This window comes from Salvelinus namaycush, chromosome 20 (genome assembly GCF_016432855.1).
Source record: "Salvelinus namaycush isolate Seneca chromosome 20, SaNama_1.0, whole genome shotgun sequence".
Taxonomy (NCBI): domain Eukaryota; kingdom Metazoa; phylum Chordata; class Actinopteri; order Salmoniformes; family Salmonidae; genus Salvelinus; species Salvelinus namaycush.
The window spans coordinates 51,701,382-51,718,079 of NC_052326.1; the positions used below are offsets into that span (position 1 = coordinate 51,701,382).

General features: G+C 42.8%; 1 protein-coding gene across 1 annotated transcript in view; it reads right to left on the reverse strand.

The window, feature by feature from the left end:
- The window catches only part of grip2b (glutamate receptor interacting protein 2b), a 190,285-nt gene that overhangs the window by 103,719 nt on the left and 69,868 nt on the right, over nucleotides 1-16,698 (reverse strand). Inside the window, 3 exon segments of the mRNA XM_039015456.1 lie at nucleotides 4,004-4,016; nucleotides 5,349-5,382; nucleotides 9,172-9,199. Coding sequence (XP_038871384.1) covers nucleotides 4,004-4,016; nucleotides 5,349-5,382; nucleotides 9,172-9,199 — 75 coding nt within the window.

Genomic DNA, 16,698 nt, shown 5'->3' on the forward strand with positions numbered 1-16,698 from the left:
TTTATTGTGGCTGTCTCTGGTTGCATCCAGCTCCTGTCTGTCTGAATATCTGTTCACTCTCTCATCTATTAGATATGAAAGGCCTCTGCTAGCACACAAAAACAAAATGCCAAAGCAAGATAGACTATATAGGCTATTTGATGCCATATTGCTTTTTATGTTTAATTGCAGCTCTGCTCCAGTGGCATCTCTCTCCTGTCTGTTCACTCGTGTCATCCATTAGATCTGAAATGGCTGGGTGTGTTGTTGGCCTGTCAATGGGCTCTCTGGGTATTGAAGTGGTATTGATGGCCGAGAAGCATGTTCAACAGCCACTCTTATGAAAGACAGGAAGGAGGGAGGGAGGGAGGGAGGGAGGGAGGGAGGGAGGGAGGCGGATGGTTTTAGGGAGGAAACAACACAGGATGGGGCCATTTGAGTCCATCATATCTGTGTATTACAGCAATAACACATTCTACGATACAAAAGCTCAGCATCTTCAAATGACTGGAAATGTTTCATAGTTGAGATAACATTTTTTTTGCTCCACAATATTGAAGTTCTGCCCTGGCTTATTTGTTACCGGCAGAAAAGCTGTTGCTACGGTAATACTGTGCCAGATATCATTACTAAACTCAGGTAACCTATTTCAAACAAAGAACTTAAATGCCAATATTGTAAAAAATAGACTTTGTTATTGTATTCCACCACCTGTGTGAAGATGTGTAGTGAGAGGAGGGGGAGATGAAATAAATGAATACATGCAAAGAGGGAAAATCAAACAGCGAAAGAGACCGAGAGGACAGTGTGAAGAAGAGATTTAGAATGAGAGAGAAAGAGAGAGATGGACAGTAAACATGTTTCACTCAACAGAAGATGAGAGGAGTGAGGGATGGAATAGGGGGATTACGGGGTCAACTGACTGGGAAAAATAGGAGAGGAAGAGTATGGACACGGGACAGAGAGGGGGGGAGAAACAGAAAGAGACTGAGGTAGAGAGACAGAGAAGGGAGGGAAATTCATTATGAATGTGGGTGAATTCGTAGCAAATTGTACCCTGACAGAGTGAGAGAAAAGAGAGAGAAAGAGAAAGGTGCAGTGTATTGCAGATAGCTACTTCTGCCCATTAATGGAAATCAATTACAGTAAGGTGCTTAATTGTTCCCAGAAATATTGATATTGATATAAAAATGAATGCATTGGGCCTTTAGTGGATCATTCTTCAAGATGTTCAAACGTTAGATGACCAGCAGGGTTAAATAATAATCACAGTGGTTGTAGAGGGTGCAACAGGTCAGCACCTCAGGAGTAAATGTCAGTGGGCTTTTCAATATGGCTGCATCCCTATTACCTTTATAGTACACTACTTTTGACCAGGGCCAACAGTAGTGCACTATGTAGGGAATAGTGTGCCTTTTGGAACGTATCCTATCTGTGCTTCAGTATTATAATAAAACCTGCCAAAAAGAGATGAGTGCCTATTTTCTGGTCTCCTTTTAATCAATATTCCTCTGCTCTTCTCTTCTCCTCCTCCTTTCCCACTATCAACCCCCCTTTTCAATTCCCCCTTCCTTCCCAATCCCTCCTTTCTCCATCTATATCAACCCTGCTCTGATCTGACCCTTCAATTTAATATACTCCTCTGTCCATATTGCCTTGGACAAAAGGCAAATAACAGATTCATTCAAATCATCCAACTTTATTGGAAATGGGTTTTCTTTACGGCATAAAGACCAAACTAAGTTCTCTCTAATATGCCTGTGGTTTCCACTGCATTTAAAAATATATCTCTCCATATGCCTCTGGATTTAAAAATATATCTCTCCATATGTCTCGGATTTAAAATATATCTCTCCATATGCCTCTGGATTTTAAAATATATATCTCTCATATGCCTCTGGATTTTTAAAATATATCTCTCCATATGTCTCTGGATTTTAAAATATATATCTCTCCATATGCCTCTGGATTTTAAAATATATATCTCTCCATATGCCTCTGGATATAAAAATATATCTTTCCATATGCCTCTGGATTTTAAAATATCTCTCTCCATATCCTCTGGATATAAAAATATATCTCTCCATATGCCTCTGGATTTTAAAATATATATCTCTCCATATGCCTCTGGATTTTAAAATATATATCTCTCCATATGCCTCTGGATATAAAAATATATCTTTCCATATGCCTCTGGATTTTAAAATATATATCTCTCCATATGCCTCTGGATATAAAAATATATCTTTCCATATGCCTCTGGATTTTAAAATATATCTCTCATATGCCTCTGGATTTTAAAAGATATACAGTATATGCTATATAACATGTGGCTGAAGAACAGCAGGGGGTGACCATTACGTTTTAAATCAAAGGTTACAAGAAAAAAAAAACACCAATGCTCCTTATTGGAAACATCACTGCACTCTATACTCCTCTGTAAACTGTCATCTCTGTTTACCCATCGCAAGACCCACTGGTTGATGCTTATTATAAAACCCTCTTAGGCCTCACTCCCCCCTATCTGAGATATCTACTGCAGCCCTCATCCTCCACATACAACACCCGTTCTGTCAGTCACATTCTGTTAAAGGTCCCCAAAGCACACACGTCCCTGGGTCGCTCCTCTTTCAGTTCGCTGCAGCTAGCGACTGGAACGAGCTGCAACAAACACTCAAACTGACAGTTTTATCTCAATCTCTCCATTCAAAGACTCAATCATGGACACTCTTACTGACAGTTGTGGCTGCTTTGCGTGATGTGTTGTTGTCTCTACCTTCTTGCCCTTTGTGCTGTTGTCTGTGCCCAATAATGTTTGTACCAAGTTTTGTGCTGCTACCATGTTGTGTTGCTACCATGTTGTTGTTATGTTGTGTTGCTACCATGTTGTTGTTATGTTGTGTTGCTACCATGCTGTGTTGTCATGTGTTGCTGCCTTGCTATGTTGTTGTCTTAGGTCTGTCTTTATGTAGTGTTGTGTTGTCTCTCTTGTCGTGATGTGTGTTTTGTCCTATATTTATATATTTAAAAAAATATCCCAGCCCCTGTCCCCGCAGGAGGCCTTGTGACATTTGATAGGCCGTCATTGTAAATAAGAATTTGTTCTTAACTGACTTGCCTAGTTAAATAAAGGTTAAATAAATATATATTTTTTTTAATTCAACTCTAATTTACATCCTATAGAGCTAAATTGTTATGGCATGTTCTGCTTATCAATGTGAGAGACCCAGACTTGGTCTCAACCTTTAGGTCTTTATTGAAGACTCATCTCTTCATAGGTCCTATGATTGAGTGTAGTCTGGCCCAGGAGTGTGAAGGTGAACAGAAAGGCACTGGACCGCCTGCTGTCTCTGCCTGACCGGTTCCCCTCTCTCCACTGGGATTCTCTGACTCTATTACGGGGCCTGAGTCACTGGCTTACTGGTGCTCTTCCATGCCGTCCCTAGGAGGGGTGAGTCACTGGCTTACTGGTGCTCTTCCATGCCGTCCCTAGGAGGGGTGAGTCACTGGCTTACTGGTGCTCTTCCATGCCGTCCCTAGGAGGGGTGAGTCACTGGCTTACTGGTGCTCTTCCATGCCGTCCCTAGGAGGGGTGAGTCACTGGCTTACTGGTGCTCTTCCATGCCGTCCCTAGGAGGGGTGCGTCACTTGAGTGGGTTGAGTCACTGACGTGATCTTCCTGACCGGGTTGGCGCCCCCTCGGGCTCGTGCCGTGGAGGAGCTCTTCGTGGGCTGTTATCAACCGTGTCTCAAGGTAGTAGGTGGTGGTCTGTTGATATCCCTTTAGTGGTGTGGGGGCTGTGCTTTGGCAAAGTGGGTGGGGTTATATCCTGCCTGGTTGGCCCTGTCCGGGGGCTAGGGTCAGTCTGTTATATCTGGTGTAATTCTCCTGTCTTATCTGGTGTTCTGTGTGAATTTAAGTATGCTCCCCTCCCGGAGGACCTGAGCCCTTGGACCATGCCTCAGGACTACCTGGCCTAATGACTCCTGGCTGTCCCCAGTCCACCTGGTCGTGCTGCTGCACCAGTTGAACTATTCTGCCTGTGGCTAGTGAACCTTGACTTGTTCACTGAGACGTGCTGCCGTGTCCCGGACCTGATGTTTTCATCTCTCTCTCTCTCTACCACACCTGCTGTCTCCACCTCTGAACGCTCGTCTATGAAAAGCCAACTGACATTTACTCTTGAGGTACTGACCTGTTGCACCCTCGACAACCACTGTGATTATTATTTGACCCTGCTTGTCATCTATGAACGTTTGAACATCTTGAAGAGCAATCTGGCCTTAAATGGCCATGTTCTGTTATAATCTCCACCCGGCACAGCCAGAAGAGGACTGGCCACCCCTCAGAACCTGGTTCCTCTCTAGGTTTCCTCCTAGGTTCCTGCCTTTCTAGGGGGGTTTTCCTAGCCACTGTGCTTCTACACCTGCATTGCTTGCTGTTTGCGGTTTTAGGCTGGGTTTCTGTACAGCACTTTGGGACATCTGCTGATGTAAAAAGGGCTTTATAAATACATTTGATTGATATAGAAGCTTATCTACAAATAGGCAGACCAACAGTGTTGCAGATAGAAATAACACATCTATAAGCTTAACACATTCAGTTGGCATTCCAGTCACTGCTGTTAGATGTCAAACATGGTGATTATACAGATCTCCTCTCTCTCTCTCTCTCTCTCTCTCTCTCTCTCTCTCTCTCTCTCTCTCTCTCTCTCTCTCTCTCTCTCTCTCTCTCTCTCTCTCTCTCTCGTCGGAGTGCATGCTGGGAGTGAGTCGTCAAGCAGGAGTGATTGTGAGAGCGACTGGAATTCTTTTCACTCTATTGGGTTTTGGTATGTTTATATATATATATATTGATTAGTTTAGTTGTTTTAAGGGTATCTTGTCTAACTATCACTAAGCACGTATAGGGTGGTGGGATCGTTGAGGTTGGTTTTTCGCGAGGGCACAACCAGCGGGTGGGGCTGGTTGCAATGGCCACTCGCGGAAGTTTGGAGTTTGAAAAACTTAGTCGGCGGCATGGAGTAAAGATTCCTGCTGCGGCCGGGTGTTCAGTGGAAGAATGTAGCTTGGCTGTGGGTGCTATCATTGGGTATGATAGCATCAAATCAGCCTCAAGGATGAATAGCGCTGTAGTGATATTCTTAGATTCCATTGAAAAGGTGAATAAGATGTTGAGAGGGGTGTTGTGTTGCGGGAGACACAGACGCCGGTATTTCCGCTTATGAATCCGGCGAAGAAAGTTATACTTTCTAACGTGCCACCATTTGTTAGAGATGAAGTGTTGGAGCGAGAGTTATCTCGTCATGGTCAAATCGTATCTACAATAAAGAAGGTTCTTTTTGGATGCAAATCTCCGTTGCTGAAACATGTCGTGTCTCATAGGAGACAAGTGCATATGATCTTAAAAAAGGACGTTGATGAACTGAATTTAGCGTTCAGTTTTAAGATTGATGGATTTGATTATGTCTTCTACGCTTCTACTGAATCAATGAAATGTTTGGTGTGGAAGAGAGGGGCATTTGGTGCGTAGTTGTCCCGAGAATGAGCGCGCAGAGCCCGGTAGTAGCTCTAGTGCTGGTGCAGCTAACGCACACCCGAAGGGATGAACATGCTAAGGGTGCAGGGGAAGGGAGAAGGTGGGCAGATGTGGTTGGAAAAGTAGGAGAGGAAGGCATTGTGGATACGGGGGCAATTGTGGTAGATCAGAACAAAGAGGGAGGGGAAACAGTCGGTGAGATTGCGACTGCCGTCGCTGAGGTGGTGCTGGAAAATGAAATTGGAGGTCAAGAGGAGATTGAAATAACGGAAAAGGAAGCAGCTGTTTTCAAAGTACCGAGGAGTAAGAGGAAGAATTTAAGGGGTGGTGAAGGGTCTAATTCTAAGAGGAAGGTAGAGATTGATAAATCAGTTGAGGATGAACAGGTTGTAGAGATGGTGGAGTTTTCTTCTGGGAGGATAGCGAGAGTGAGTCATCTGACGCGTCACAACAAAATAGCGAGATAAATGGGGTGGAAGGGAGGTATGGGATTAAGAAGGTACGTCAATTTCTGAAGTTGACAAAAGGGAAGAAATATATGCAGGATTACAATAAACTGATTTTTTCCCTGAAAGTGAATTGTTTATTGAATCAGCAAAGTTTCTGATGTCAAAAATTACAGGGGGAGGTTTGACAAGCCCTGAAATTGCTAGACTCAAGAAAGTGGTCACGAGAGTGATAAGTGATGTAAATTCTAAAGAAAATGAAAGAGTTCAGTTGCAGTTTAACTCTGTAAAGAGATGTGGTGTCTGTATCTTCCTCTGTATATTTTTTTCATCCATGAGCAGTTTTAAGATTTCTTCTTTAAACGTAAATGGGGCAAGAGATGGTAAAAAAAGAGCCATAGTGTATGAGTTAATTAGGGGAAAGGGAAGTGACATAAATTTTCTACAAGAAACGCATAGTAATTTGGAAAATGAAGTTATGTGGCAACAGGAGTGGGGGGGGACAGTGGTGTGTAGTCATAAAAACTCAAAAAGTGGGGGTGTGGCTATCTTGTTCTCAAAAGGGTTTTTGCCTTTGTCATATGAGGTTGAAGAGGTAGTTGAGGGGAGGTTATTAAAAGTTAGAGCAAGGTATGAAAACATCACTATGTGTCTGATAAATGTATATGCCCCAGTGGTGGCAGTTGAGAGGGTATGTTTTTTAGAGACATTATCAAATACCATTGAGAAATGTAACAATGAAGATTATTTATTTATTGCTGGGGATTTTAACTGCACAGTCAGCGATTTAGATAGAAATCACCAAGAACCTCATATAGCCTCAAGGACTTTTTTAAAACGCCTCATTGTAACACATGAACTGTGTGATATTTGGCGGAGTCAACATGGAGGCACAAGGCAGTACACCTGGGCGCATGTGAGAGAGAACACCATCTCTATGGCCAGGTTAGATAGGTTTTATTGTTTTGAGCATCAATCTCAGGTCTGTAAATCAAGTGTGATAACCCCAGTGGGATTTTCTGATCATTGTTTAATAACAGAGGTGGTGTTCATTAACGATGTAAAACCCAAAAGCGCATACTGGCATTTTAATATAACTTTATTGAGTGATGCTCACTTCAGGAAATGTTTTAGTTTTTTCTGGGAGAGGTGGAGGTCTCAAAAGGCCAGTTTTGTATCCCTTCAACAGTGGTGGGATATAGGGAAAATCCAGATTCAACAATTCTGTAATCAATACACGAGGAATGTCACCAAGGATATCACCAGATCAATGAAAGCCCTAGAGTTTGAAATAGTGGAACTCATGACGTTGGTTGAGACCACAGGAGATCGAGGCCATACTCAGGCCCTCAAGAGGAAAAAAGCTGCATTGGCAGACCTGCTGGGTATCAGAGCACAGGGGGCATTGGTGAGAAGTAAGTTTCAGGGAATCTCTGAAATGGATGCCTCATCCAAATTTTTCTTTGGTTTAGAGAAAAAGAATGGACAAAGAAAAATTATTCATTGTCTCAAATCAGCTGTTGGACAAGAGCTCACTAGCCCTAGTGAAATTAGAAAGAGGGCAGTAGAGTTCTATGCTGAGCTCTACAAGTGTGAGTACAAAGAGGATAAAACAGTGACACAGCAGTTCCTTGATGGGCTCCCACAGGTGGCTGCAGAAGCTCAGGTTGAGCTTGAGCAACCATTGTCTTTGCAGGAGTTATACACTGCATTAAAAGGCATGGAAAATGGAAGGGCACCAGGCATTGATGGGCTTCCCGTTGACTTTTTTAAGTCTTTTTGGGCTATGTTGGGAGAGGATTGGCTAGCAGTAGTTAATGATAGTTTAACCGGAGGGTTACTACCAATAAGCTGCAGAAGGGCTGTCCTCACCCTACTGCCCAAAAAGGGTGACCCTAGGGAGGTGAAGAACTGGAGGCCGGTGGCTTTATTGTGCACTGATTATAAGATCCTGTCAAAGGCTTTGTCCAACAGGCTGAGGGAGGTGATGGGGCAAATCATACATACGGACCAGTCCTACTGTGTTCCTGGCAGGCAGATAGGGGATAACATTTCTCTGATTCGTGATTTTTTGGACGTCTCTAGGGCTATTGGGTTGGATGCTGGTCTAATTTCAATTGATCAGGAAAAGGCATTTGACCGAGTTGAACATCAATATTTATGGCACACGTTTGAGGCGTTTGGGTTCAGCTCTGGTTTTATTGCCATGATAAAGGTGATATATGGTGACATTGAAAGTGTATTGAAAGTTAACGGTGGTTTGAGTGCTCCTTTTAAAGTGTGTAGAGGTATTAGGCAGGGATGTTCTTTGTCAGGATGTTATATGCCATTGCTATAGAGCCACTACTAAATAGCATTAGAAGTCGCATTGAAGGGGTGTACCTTTCAGAGGATATTCCTCCTATTCGTCTCTCAGCCTATGCTGATGATGTAGTTGTTTTAGTGAAAAATCAAGCGGAGGTGGATAGTTTGAGTCTAATGGTTGATCGTTTTAGGGGAATATCCTCTGCAAAGGTAAATTGGGAAAAGAGTTGTGCTTTACAGATTGGAGAATGGTCTGGAGGGATCATGGCTTTGCCAGGGGGGCTGGAATGGTGTAAGGGAGGTTTTAAGTATCTTGGAGTGTACCTAGGAGATGAGGGGACTATGGAAAAAAATTGGATTGGGGTGGTTGAAATGGTGGAAGGGAGGATGAGGAGATGGCGTTGGTTGCTATCTCGTATGTCATATAGGGGGCGCACTATTATAGTTAACAATGTGATTGCCTCTGCACTGTGGCATCGGTTGTCAGTTTTAGAACCACCATCTGGCCTTCTGGCTAAGATACAGGCAATTATTGTGGATTTCTTTTGGGATAAATATCACTGGGTTCCACAAAGTGTTTTGTATTTGTCAAAAGAGGAGGGGGGACAAGGTCTTGTACATCTTGCTAGTAGGGCTGCTGCTTTCCGGTTTCAGTTTATTCAAAGGTTGCTTTATGGACCGGAAATGTGGTGTGGAGAGGGGGTGGCAGGTCTTGTATTACAGCGGGTTGGAGGATTAGGTTTAAAGAAGGCTTTATTTCTGGTTGATAGTAGACAGATTTCTAGGGAGGGAGTACCTCCGTTTTACAGAGGTCTTCTCAGAGTGTGGAGCATAATGAAGGTGCTCAGTGCATTGGCTGTTGGAGGAACCTCTGGTGTATGGGGCAAGACTGGATTGTACAACTGCAGCTGTTCCACATTTCTCCAAGATTCTGGTGAAGGGCAAAATCATCACCTTAAAACAGTTAATGGCCATGGCTGGGCCCGCCTTAATGGATGGAAGACGGGTGGCTGAACATTTGGGGGTGAGGTCGGAAAGGATTGTCGGACAAATGCTGGGAAGCTGCAGGAAGGCTCTGTCAGCGGAAGAGTGGGGTATGCTTAATAGCCACAAGAAGAAGGTACAAGATGAAGACGTCTCATTTCCAAGACTAGGGATTACACCAAATATCCCAGAGTCAGAAAGAAAGGCGTTATTGCTGGATTTGAGAGGGTTGGAGGAGGTGGGTTTGGATGAGGTGAATGGGAAGGACTTGTATAGGGGGTGTGTCAAGGTGTTGAATAAAGATAAATTGAAAAATAGAAAAGACACTCCATGGAGGGTAAAATTGGGCATTGATGACAAGGTAAAGCCAGCATGGAGAGCACTGTACAAGCCACCGTTACAAAAGGGTACTGGTGATATGCAATGGAGGGTTTTACATGGCATCATTGCAGTTAATGCTTTTGTATCTGTTATTAACTTAGATGTTAGAGATGGATGTCCTTTTTGTAATATAAGAGAAACCATTTTTCACTGTTTTATGGATTGTGAGAGGATAAAACCTCTATTGGAAATGCTGGAATCTTTGTTTAAAGCTGTAGGGGGAGATTTTCAATAACACTGTTTTTATTTTGGGGTTTCAATATAGTAAGCAACAGAAAAGAAAATGTCAACTGTTAAATTTTATTTTGGGACAAGCTAAGATGTCAATTTTTCTGAGTAGGAAACATAAGATAGAAACGGGATATGGGCAGGATGTAAGATGTGTTTTTAAAGGATTAGTGAAAGCAAGAATAAAAGTGGATTTTGAGTTCTTCTCAGCTGTAAAAGATCTCCCATTGTTTGAGGAGAAGTGGGCCTACGAAGGAGCGCTTTGTTTTGTAGAGGAGGGGAAATTATTTTTGTTGATGAAATAAGTTGAATGTATATGTTCTTTTTGTATTTTTATTTTATTTATTTTGTTTAGGAATTACATTTGTTGTTTCATTTCTGAAAAGGCAGTGTGTCATTATTTATGTTAACACTTGAGTATAAAATAAAGGTTTTATAAAAACTCAAAAAAACTCTCTTCGTGTTAAGGTTAAGGGCTAAGATAGGTGTTATAAAAAGCTGGAGAAAATAAAGGTTGTCAGGGGGAACCTACTACCCACCTTCTCCATCCATGTTGCCATGACAACACTCTCCACATAACAGCATCAGCACCCCCCCCCCTCCTAACTACACATACCCATTCTGTTATTCATACACACGTGTGGACAACCATATGCTCCTCCCGTTAGCGGTTATCACTCAGTCACATGCATGCTGACAAACACTCCACACACCACAGTCTCATACACAAACACACACACATCTATGCACACACGCATGCAGACACACACTCACACAGTGTTCTTACAGACGCACACGCCGAGAGGGAGAGAGGTAGAGATAACAACGCAACTCCAGTACTGCAAAAATACTCAAAGGTATTTTCTTATTTTTTTGTGAGACTTAACATTTATTGACTTTTTCTAACTTGTCTTGACTGAAAGGCAAAGCTGTAAAGAGTGTAGAGAGACATTCCCCACGAGAAGAGAGTCTCTTTTACCTCTCCCCAACTCTCTCCCCTCATCTATATGTCCCTCTCTCTCTCGCTTTCCCTTCTCTCTATCCTCTCTCTCTCCCTCCTCTTCTCCCTCCTCTCTCCCTCCCTCCCTCCATCCTATAGTTTATACTGTCTACACTGCGAGGTAGGAAGCTACCCGCGGCAGGGTTGTTTATTGATGTTTTCAATAGGAGGAACAGAAGAGTAGTATGAGGAGTGGACTCATTAAGAGAACAGTGGGCTTTAGAAAGGAGGATGATAGGAAGGGAAGAGGAGAAGAGGGGGCAAGAGAGAAGAGAGGAGATGGGAAGAGGAGAGTAGGTTTGTACATGTTGTGGATGGGTGGAGGAGGAGAGAAGAGGGGGATACATATTGAGCACGGCCTGATGGACAGAAGGAGAAAACACAGATCATGGAGAGATATATAGAGGAGAGAGAACAGAGAGAGAGAAGAGAGAGAGAAGAGAGAGGGAAAGAGAGAAAGAGAGAGTGTCCACGCTCGTCGTATGAACTGGAAGCATACTCGGACCAACGTGCAGCGTGATCTGGTTCCACATCTTTTATTTATTTAAAGTAAGTGAACCACATAACAAAACAATAAAGAATAACGAGATGTGACGATAATGGAGTGCTGACATACTACACAAACAATATCCCACAAAACACAGGTGGAAAAAAGCTACCTAATATGATCCCCAATTAGAGACAAACGATTACCAGCTGCCTCTAATTGGGAATCATACAAAATCACCAACATAGAAAAACAAAACTAGAACCCCACATAGAAAATATAAACTAGACTAACCCCCAGTCATGCCCTGACCTACTCTACCATAGAAAATAAGGACTCTCTATGGTCAGGATGTGACAGAGAGATAAGAGAGCGTGAGAAAAGAGAAAGAGAGAGAGAAGAGAGAGAGAGAGACATTGGCCTAGAGATCATAGATCTTCACTGTAAAGTCCATGGAGAATAAGAGCACCTCCTCCCAGCTGCCCACTGCACTGAGGCTAGGAAACACTGTCACCACCGATAAATCTACAATAATCATTTCAATAAGCATTTTTCTATGGCTGTCCATGCTTTCCACCCTCTTCCTAAAATTATCCGCCGCCATTACTAGCCTGTTCAACCTCTCTTTCATCTGAGATCCCCAAAGATTGGAAAGCTGTCGCGGTCATCCCCCTCTTCAAAGGGGGAGACACTCTTGACCCAAACTGCTACAGACCTATATCTATCCTACCTGCCTTTCTAAATCTTCGAAAGCCAAGTTAACAAACAGATCACCGACCATTTCGAATCCCACCGTACCTTCTCCACTATGCAATCTGGTTTCAGAGCTGGTCATGGGTGCACCTCAGCAACGCTCAAGGTCCTAAACGACATCATAACCGCCATTGATAAAAGACCAGTACTGAGCAGCCGTCTTCATCGACCTGGCCAAGGCTTTCGACTCTGTCAATCACCGCATTCTTATCGGCAGACTCAATAGCCTCAAATGACTGCCTCGCCTGGTTCACCAACTACTTCTCAGATAGAGTTCAGTGTGTCAAATTGGAGGGCCTGTTGTCTGGACCTCTGGCAGTCTCTATGGGGGTGCCACAGGGTTCAATTCTCGGGCCGACTTCTTTTCTCTGTATACAGCAATGATGTCGCTCTTGCTGCTGGTGATTCTCTGATCCACCTCTACACAGACAACATCATTCTGTACATCTGGCCCTTCTTTGGACACTGTTAAAAAACTTCCCAACGAGCTTCAATGCCATACAACACTCCTTCCGTGGCCTCCAACTGCTTTTAAATGCTAATAAAACTAAATACATGCTCTTCAACCGATTGCTGCCTGCACCCTCCCGCCCAACTAGCATCCCTACTCTGGACGGTTCTGACTTAGAATATGTGGACAACTACAAATACCTAGGTGTCTGGTTAGACTGTAAACTCTCCTTCCAAACTCACATTAAGCATCTCCAATCCAAAATTAAATCTAGAATCGGCTTCCTATTTCTCAAAAGCATCCTTCACTCATGCTGCCAAACATACCCTCGTAAAACTGACTATCCTACCGATCCTTGACTTCAGCGATGTCATTTACAAAATAGCCTCCAACACTCCACTCAGCAGATTGGATGCAGTCTATCACAGTGCCAACTGTTTTGTCACCAAAGCCCCATATACTACCTACCACTGCGACCTGTATGCTGTCGTTGGCTAGCCCTCGCTACATATTCGTCGCCAAACCCACTGGCTTCAGGTCATCTCTAAGTCTTTGCTAAGTAAAGCCCCGCCTTATCTCAGCTCACTGGTCACCATAGCAGCACCCACCCATAGCACACGCTCCAGCGGGTATATTTCACTGGTCATCCCCAAAGCCAACACTTCCTTTGGCCGCCTTTCCTTCAAGTTTTCTGCTGCCAATGACTGGAATGAATTGCAAAAATCACTGAAGCTGGAAACTCATATCTCCCTCTCTAACTTTAAGCATCAGCTGTCAGAGCAGCTTCCCGATCACTGCAGCTGTACACAGCCAATCTGTAAATAGCACACCTCTGAGGGTGCGTAACCGGTGGCAGGGAAGTCAGACGCAGGAGAGCAGAACTAGGTAATAGCCGGAGCAGTTTAATAGCAAAACCAACGGCATAAAAATAACAAGACATGGGTACAAAACCCGTCGCGCACCAGTCAACACGTGCACTGGCACTTACAATAAACAATCCCACACAAAGACATGGGGGGAACAGAGGGTTAAATATACAACAAGTAATTGAGAGAATTGAAACCAGGTGTGAGGAAAAACAAGACAAAACACATGGAAAATGAAAAGTGGATCGATGATGGCTAGAAGACCGGCGACACCGACCGCCAAGCACCGCCCGAACAAGGAGAGGACCCGACTTCGGCGGAAGTCGTGACACCCAACTTCCTCATCCCCATATTGTTATTTATCTTCTTGCTCTTTTGTACCCCAGTATCTCTACTTGCACATTATCATCTGCACATCTATCACTCCAGTGTTAATGCTAAATTGTAATTATTTTGCCACTATGGCCTGTTTATTGCCTTACCTACCTAATCTTATACATTTGCACACACTGTACATAGATTTTTCTATTGTGTTATTGACTGTACGTTTGTTTATGTGTAACTCTGTGTTGTTATTTTTGTCGCACTGCTTTGCTTTATCTTGGCCAGGTTGCAGTTGTAAATGAGAACTTATTCTCAACTGGCCTAAACAACATCTAAACAGAAAGAAATCAACCAAGATATTTTTTACATTTATTTTTTTAAAGAAATGTAAAAATAAATCAAGAAAAATCTATAAATCATAATAGAATCATGTTTCAACTATGGGCCCATAGCAATCATTAGATTGCATAAAAGACCTGGGTTGAGTGTCATGGTGTCTATCATGTTCCCTCCATGTCTCTCTGTATCTCCATGTCACCATGTCTCTCTGTGTCTCCATGTTACCATGTCTCTCTGTGTCTCCATGTTACCATGTCTCTCTGTGTCTCCATGTCTCTCTGTGTCTCCATGTCACCATGTCTCTCTGTGTCTCCATGTCACCATGTCTCTCTGTGTATCCATGTCACCATGTCTCTCTGTGTATCCATGTCACCATGTCTCTCTGTGTCACCATGTCCCTCTGTGTCTTCATGTCACCATGTCTCTCTGTGTCACCATGTCTCTCTGTCTCACCATGTCTCTCTGTCTCACCATGTCACCATGTCTCTGTGTTGCCACGTCTCTCTTTGCTCCACGTCTCTCTTTGTCTCCATATCTCTGTGCTGCCATGTCTCTGTGTCTCCATGTCTCTGTGTCTCCATGTCTCTCTGTGTCTCCATGTCTCTCTGTGTCTCCATGTCTCTCTGTGTCTCCATGTCTCCATGTCTCTCTGTGTCTCCATGTCTCTCTTTGTCTCCATGTCTCTCTTTGTCTCCATGTCTCTCTTTGTCTCCATGTCTCTCTTTGTCTCCATGTCTCTCTTTGTCTCCATGTCTCTCTTTGTCTCCATGTCTCTGTGTGTGTGTCTGTTTATCAGTAGATATGTTATAGTGTGTAGTGTGTCTGTGTATCAGTAGATATGTTATACTGTGTAGTGTGTCTCTGTGCATCAGTAGATATGTTATACTGTGTAGTCTGTCTCCATGTAATATAGTGTATCTTGTTCCCTAGATGTCTCTCTGTGTCGGCCTATTGTGTATCAGTAGATCAGCCATCAGTGTATCAGTCAGCAGATCAGAAAATCCTCTGGTTTTATAATCATCTGGTCAGATAATCCTCTGGTCAGATAATCCTCTGGTCTGATAATCCTCTGGTCAGATAATCCTCTGGTCAGATAATCCTCTGGTCAGATAATCCTCTGGTCAGATAATCCTCTGGTCTGATAATCCTCTGGTCGGATAATCTTCTGGTCGGATAATCCTCTGGTCAGATAATCCTCTGGTCAGATAATCCTCTGGTCAGATAATCCTCTGGTTTGATAATCCTCTGGTGTGATAATCCTCTGGTCAGATAATCGAGACTCCTACATTCTTTGATCTCTGGTAGCTTGTTAGCTGGGCTTAATTGGCTGCATTCTATTGATACCATTGTATTGATAAGATAGTTTATCGGTCTGGGCTCTAGAGTGATAATTGATCATGTGACAGGCCAAAGATTACATTTGGAGTAGTTGGCAGGGTTAGATATTCTGGATTAGATAATCACTCATTTCCCATTTTACTATAACATAAATCAGAAAATAAATTCAGTCACTAAGAACTGTTGTGCTAATTAAACATTTGGAAAAGCTTAATAAACATGCATGAAATTACTGTGATTAAATTAGCATGGGATGTGGAGTCAAAATAAAGCTGTTACCGCATCAAACAAACCAGTCATTTCCAGCCTCTTAGTAGACTAGACACACTGCCTGTGGTTCTCGTTAGCTTGCTTCGTGACTGTCATCATCAGAGAGACACTATGGCTACGGATGTACACTGTCCCTGTAGAGCTCACTCCCTACTTACCATGGAGATAACACACACACACACACACACAGACGCTGAGCGAAACATGTACACAGCCTGCACATCCAGACTAAATGGCTGCTACTATGATCCGTCAGGGAAACTAATCTACATTACCTACACTCTGAATGGGATAAAGACAATGACCCAGGAAAACTACTACAGTACATGGTATTACATGGGGAATATACAAAACTACTACTGTACATGGTATTTAATGGGGAATATACAAAACTACTACAATACATGGTATTACATGGTGAATATACAAAACTACTACAGTACATGGTATTACATGGGGAATATACAAAACTACTACAGTACATGGTATTACATGGGGAATATACAAAACTACTACAGTACATGGTATTACATGGGGAATATACAAAACTACTACAGTACATGGTATTACATGGGGAATATGCTAAACTACTACAGTACATGGTATTACATGGGGAATATACAAAACTGCTACAGTACATGGTATTACATGGGGAATATACAAAACTACTACAGTACATGGTATTACATGGGGAATATACAAAGCTACTACAGTACATGGTATTACATGGGGAATATACAAAACTACTACAGTACATGGTATTACATGGGGAATATACAAAAACTACAGTACATGGTATTATATGGGGAATATACAAAACTACTACAGTACATGGTATTACATGGGGAATATACAAAACTACTACAGCACATGGTATTATATGGGGAATATACAACACTACTACAGCACATGGTATTATATGGGGAATATACAAAACTACTACAGCACATGGTATTCATGGGGAATATACAACTACTACAGCACATGGTATTACATGGGGAATATACAA